Source organism: Capricornis sumatraensis, chromosome 15 (assembly GCF_032405125.1).
Source record: "Capricornis sumatraensis isolate serow.1 chromosome 15, serow.2, whole genome shotgun sequence".
Lineage (NCBI taxonomy): Eukaryota > Metazoa > Chordata > Mammalia > Artiodactyla > Bovidae > Capricornis > Capricornis sumatraensis.
Window position 1 is genome coordinate 41,790,067 of NC_091083.1, and position 6,381 is coordinate 41,796,447.

At 47.6% G+C, this 6,381-nt stretch overlaps 1 protein-coding gene across 1 annotated transcript; it reads left to right on the forward strand.

The window, feature by feature from the left end:
* Positions 1-5,538: 5,538 nt before the first annotated feature.
* On the forward strand, positions 5,539-6,009 carry SCP2D1 (SCP2 sterol binding domain containing 1). Its single transcript, XM_068986701.1, has one exon. The coding sequence runs from the start codon at positions 5,539-5,541 to the stop codon at positions 6,007-6,009; it is 471 nt and encodes a 156-aa protein (XP_068842802.1).
* The last annotated feature ends 372 nt before the right edge of the window (positions 6,010-6,381 follow it).

Consider the following 6,381-nt stretch of genomic DNA (forward strand, 5'->3'; position numbering starts at 1 on the left):
TGTAAATATAGCAGTGTGTACATGACTTTTGTTTCTAAAAATCAAAGCACTCGATGTGGCTCCAGCTTTGCTCCTGAACAACTTAGTGGAGCTGGAACTATGTTTTCCAGAATTCCCATCCCCGCAGACTTCCAGGGTGAGCACAGGGTACTGACCTTCCCTGAGCCTTGGAAGGCAGAAATGACACAATGCGGAGTCTTTCTACTGGGGGAAAGGGTGGGTGTGGCTACCCAGGCGCTATATACCTGTAGGGAGCATCTGGGGTCCGCTGGCTCGCCTGGTCGGTCACTTCGCGGGCTTCCTCATCTGCCCACTGCTTCCCTGACCTCTGGGCTGGGCTGCCACTCAGCTACCCTCAGGCCCTGCCCAGACGCAAGCAGTGGCTGCAGGGAAACTATGTAGCCAGCTCCTTCCCCCACATGAGGAAGGTTGCATCCCTCTAACATGTCCCTGGCCTGTGTCATTCTTACCCCTGACTCTCAGCGGACTCCTGAGTGGACACCTACCTCAAAGGATGAGTGCCATTCACTCTTAGTTCCATCTTTTGTTTCTCTAGCACCTCTATCGGGTTCCATGCTCCTCTAGGCAACCCCAAAATTAGGGAAAGGTGGCTGAGTCTGGCCTCAAGGGTGACTCTGTGAACCTCTGGACTGAAAAAAAGAGAAAAGCACAACCTAAAAATTGAGAACCATAAGCTGGGAAGACAGCCTCTCAGATGGCTCTGAGGGACAGCTTTGAAAAGGAGCCAGGATATACAGTAATTCTGTGTGTGTGCTCAATCCTGTTCGACTCTTTGCAGCCCAGCTATAGCCCGCCAGGCTCCTCTGTCCATAGGATTCTCCAGGCAAGAATACTGGAGTGCATAGCCACTCCCTTCTCCAGGGGATCTTCCTGACCCAGAGATCGAACCTGCATCTCCCACATTGCAGGCAGATTCTTTACCATCTGAGCTACCAGGGAAGTCCAAAAAAGTTAGTCGCTCAGTTGTGTCTGACTCTTTGTGACCCCATAGACTGGGGTCCACCAGGCTCCCCTGTCCCTGGAATTCTTCAGGCAAGAATACTGAAGTGGGTAGCCATTCTCTTCTCCAGGGGGATCTTCCCAACATAGGGATCGAACCTGGGTCTCCTGCACTGCAGGGAGATTCTTTACTGGCTGAGCCACCAGGAAAGAAACAAAAACAAAACCCAACAGTGGAACATCAGAATGTTACTGTTCATTAAGAAAACATGATGCCTCAAGTTAATGACTTTAGCTGCTTTTCTGTGTTTGGGAAGATGGGAGAGTCTGGGTTCACTGAAATCATTGTTTTGGTCTGCACCCCAGCTATCTAGGGCCAATATCCTGCTTTTCCCCATCCTGAATCCCCTCAGGGCACACACTGAGAGGTGGCTGAGGGCTTGATGGCCACAATACCTTTGGTTTGCTGATCTAGCAGGTGACATTTTTCAGCCATAGACAGAAGCTGATCCTGCCAAGGGTGATGATCATGGTCCTGGCCATGAGACAGGCATGAAGTTGCTGAAGGACTTGGGGAGAATAGGCCCTTTTGGTAAAGAGTACATGTAGGAGAAGGTGGCTCATTTTTTTTTGTTCTACTGAATGATGCCTCAAAGTGTTTCCTCCACAAGGGTCTCTGGCCTTAGAAGAACATCTAGCAGGATAATGTAAGGAGGGACCTTGGGTCCTTGAAGACTCACTGAGCTGCTTGAGGAACCAACCCTGGAGTGGCCAGCTCCTCCTGCTTGTCTTGGACTTGCTGGCTTTAGCACTGAAGGTCCTATCTTCTGGGAAACCCCTCAGTCATGGAAAACCCCAGTCCAGAGCTGTGCCCTGTGGTTGGTCCCTCTAGCCCCACCTCAGGACTTCTTTAATGGGAGATAACAGTTCTCTTCATGGGAAGGGAGACTGTCCAGTTGAAGGGTTGAAGCCTGTAGAGTTGTGGCTGTTCTTGGTGCTCATAGCTGAAAGCATCCTGAATGATAGGCAGTAAAAGAACTCACCTTTTGTTTGTGAAAGTGAAGTGAAAAGTGAAAGTGAAAGTCACTCAGTTGTGTCCGACTCTTTGTGACCCTGTGGACTAGAGAGTCCATGGAATTCTCCAGGCCAGAATACTGGAGTGGGTAGCCTTTCCCTTCTTCAGGGGATCTTCCCAATCCATGGATCAAACCCAGGTCTCTCACATTGTAGGTGGATTCTTTACCAGCTGAGCCTTGGTTTGTGACAGTGGTCATAAAGAGGTATTCTGAAAACATTTTGAGTGATGTCAGAACATGAGAACAATGCACCACTTTCCTTAGAAACTATATCTGTTATTCACAATCAGTTTTATTTATTTATGGGCAGGCATATTTTACACATTTTGTCTAATTTAAAAAGTTACCACTTGGGCATGCATATAACATATGGAAAGATAAATATAACTGTTTTACTTTAACTATTTGCCTGTCTTCGGCCCTGTCTTCAGCTGTGTCTTGAAATAGGAATGCCCTTACACTGGCCAGTGATGCCTTTTGGGAGGGATGATCTCTGTTCTCTATATAAAAAATCTAAGTTACTAGGACTTTACAAATATATTTATACATGAGTTTGGTATAGTGCAGTAACTCTTTTTCCAGTGAGAAAGGCTTTCAGGGCTTGGCATTGTCTTCCCATGGGTGTGATGGATTAATATCATTATTGATCTTTGCCCTTTTCTGTGTGCACACATGTCTTAGCTTGGGCTGCTGTCATAAAAATACCATGAACTGTGAGGCTTATAAACAACAGAAGTTTATTTCTCATGGTTCTTCAGGCTGGAGTCCCAGACTAGGGTGCCAGCCTCGTGGGAGAGCTCTGCTCCAGGTTATAGACTGTGGACTTCTCGCCGTATCCTCAAGTTATGGAGGAGAGAGGGGACGCAAGTTCTGCTGCGACTCTTATTAGGGCATTAACCACACTCATGAGGGCTTCCCCCTTATGACCTCATCTAGTCCTAATCACATCTCACTTCCTAAACCATCACATGGTGGGCTTAGTGTTTCAGCCTGTGAATTTGGAGATTATACAGAGTTCTTTATCCATTAATCTGTCAGTGGATGTTCAGGTTACTTCTATGTCTTCATACGACCAGGGATCAAACCCTGGTCTCCTGCATTGCAGGGAGATTCTTTACCATCTGAGCCACCAGGGAAGCATGGCACCCCACTCCATTATTCTCGCCTGGAGAATCCCATGGACAGAGGAGCCTGGCCAGTTGCAGTCCATGGAGTCGCACAGAGTCGGACACGACTGAAGCAACTTAACACGTCTTGGCTATTGTAAACAGTGCTGCAGTGGACATTGGGTGAATATATCTTTTCAGTTAGAGGTTTCATCTTTTCTGGATATATGCTGAAGGGCATATTATATGGTAGATCTATTTTTAGTTTTTTTAGGGGAACTATACTGTTTTCCACAGTGGCTGCACCAGTTTACATTCCCACCAACAGTGTAGGAGACTTCTTTTCCCCACACCTTTGCCAGTACTTATTATTGTTGTTTAGTCCCTAAGTCGTGTCCAACTCTTTTGTGACCCCATGGACTATAGCCCACCAGGCTCATCTGTCCATGGGATTTCCCAGGCAAGAATACTAGAGTGGGTTGTCACTTCCTTCTTCAGGGGATCTTCCTGACTCAGGGATCGAACTCAAGTCTCCTGCTTGGCAGGTGGATTCTTTACCACTGAGCCACCTGGGAAGCCTGATAGTAGAAATATCCTCCTCTAAAAGTTAGGAACTCATGGATAGGTATGCATGGACTGTGAAACTGTATTCTCTGACATGCTGAGGCAGGAATGGCAGCCCTGTTGGGGACCCATCTGAACAGTTCAGAAGGGGTAACCCATCCTTGAGGAAAATCAGGCATGGTGGCTTTGGGGCTCAGTTGTCCATTGACTGTTCCCAGCAAGCTTACTGGGGCAGTCCATCCTCTTCATTTTAAACTCTTAATGTATTAGTTACATACTTGGTGGCCTTAGGGGAAAGACTTGGTTTTGGAGCCCATTGGATTTTTTTTAACTGCTCCATGTTAACAATACCAGCTCATCCATCAGGTACCAAAGAAAATGTACTGAAAACTTTTGTACTTTCTGAATTCCTCCCAGGGAGAAAAGAGCTGCCAGCAACTCTCTACCAGCTTCACTTACAGTTAAGAACCCCATGGTGGGGAAAGAAGTGCCCACCTGGCCAGAGGTCCCAATGACCCAATCTGGGACAAACTGAATGAGAAAATAAATAATCATCATAACAGATGATAAGAATAAAACAATATCCATGAGCCCATATTGGGGTAAATAAATGATTGAACAGGTAAAAAAAATGGGGGAAAGCTCATCCTTCCAGCAGAATTCCAGTCTTTAAATCTAAAAGGAGTGATGGGCATTTCACACACATCACACCAGTGGGCCAGGGATGGTGGCAGACAGGAGTGGGCTGGAGTGTGATACGAAACAGGGTACTTGCAGAGTCTCAAAGTATCATCTTCCACAAGACACTTATTCATTACAAAGGGAGAAGCAGTAACTCTGCAGGGAGCTTCCCATCACCCGGTGACACCACCTTACCACGGAATCAAGGTCAGCATCACCGTGGTGGGACATCCTGGCACCATAGACCTCGATAGGATGCACGGTGAAGGCACAAGATCCCTGCGGTGGCATTCCTGCCCAAGCCTTCAACCTCATCATGAGAAGGCATCAGGCAGACCCAAAATGGGCTCTGAAGTCCGTCTCCCTCTGTTTAAACCTGGCTGCCCTATGACTCACTGGGTGGCTTTGGAAAGTCACTTCACTTCTACTTGCCTCAGCTTCCTCATCTGTAAAATGAGGATTGTACCAGTACCCACCTCAGACAGTTATATGGAGAGTTAAGTGTGTTGATAAAATACATATGCCATGCCTACAGCGGTGTTGTGGCTCAGAGTGAGGGCTGTGATAGTGTCTGCAGTTATCCTGTGAGACCAGCAGCGTCTTCTGCCGACCTCAGGGATATTTGTTTCTTTCCTTTTCCCCCTCTCACTCTGCTCCTGGAAGCTTCCGGTGCATGCCCTGGTGCTGAGCCCTCCTCCACCAGCTGTTTTGTTCTAATAGTTTTCCCCACTCCCCAGTAGGTAGTTGAAGCACCAGTCTCTGGACCTTAAGGATCTCTACTTTTGAAAGAATCAGAATGAGTGCCCTCTCAGTTAAGGCTGTTGAAAAGACAGAGCTCATGTCACCAGAGAGCCTTCTGCGGGCCAGTTTCCTTTATTCCCAGCCCGGGGTCCAGACCTTTCTGGGCTGGGCTTGTGGGACCTTGTGGTTTAGGGGAGCAGTGGTGTGGATCTGTGTCACAATGACCTGGCCAAGCCCTAACCCTATGTCACATGTTTAGCAGCCGTTCGGCCAATGAGACTGGCACACACACACAGCCTGAGTCCCCACTTGGCCTTGCCTTTGATGTCACAATCTGACCTTGTGGATATAAACCTGGCTGAAGCTGCTCACACAGCAGTCGGCAAGGTCAGGAGGACCAGTGCAGTAGGATGTGGAAGAGAATTGACCATCAGCTCAAGATCAAGGCAGGGGATGGGCCGCAGGCAGGCCAGTTCAAGGAACTGGGTCCTGGTCGGGAACCTGCTGTGCCATACCCTCTCTCACTGTCGGAATTCCAGACCGTCCCAGTGTTTGAGGACATCAGCCAGCACGTCAAAGAAGTGGGGGACCAGCTGGTGAAGAAAGTCAATGCCATCTTCCAGCTGGACATCACCAAAGATGGGAAGACTGTCCACCAGTGGACCATTGATCTGAAGAACGGCTCTGGGGACACGTATCTAGGACCTGCCAGGCTCCCAGCAGACACCATCTTCACCATCCCCGAGCCTGTCTTCATGGAGTTGATTTTGGGCAAAATGAATCCTCAGAAGGCTTTCCTTGCCGGCAAGTTCAAAGTGAGCGGCAAAGTTCTACTTGGCCAGAAGCTGGAGAGAGTTTTCAAGGACTGGGCTAAGTGGTAAGCCTGCCGAAATATCAGGAAAATGAGCAGACCTTCTCTCCAATTATGTCAAGCAGCAATCATGCTTAAGCTGAAGATTAAAACAAAAAGTATTCAATATTTTTACTCAAATTCTTCCTATTCAAGTTTGATTAATGCTCCTGCTGATGTGTTAATTTGGAGCGAGGGTTCTAGAGCAGTAAAGAGAGTTGCAGTGTATCACCTAAAATCTTTGTCTTTTTCTTTCCTTAGATTTATTTATGACATAATACGCTAGGGTGAAAGCCCCAGGTAGACACACAGGTGGTTTTGACAGCTGGGTTTAAATGCTTCAGTGATTGAGTTCCTGGAACTTTCGTTTTGTTTGGAGTCTGGTCTTTGGGAAAGAAGTGAT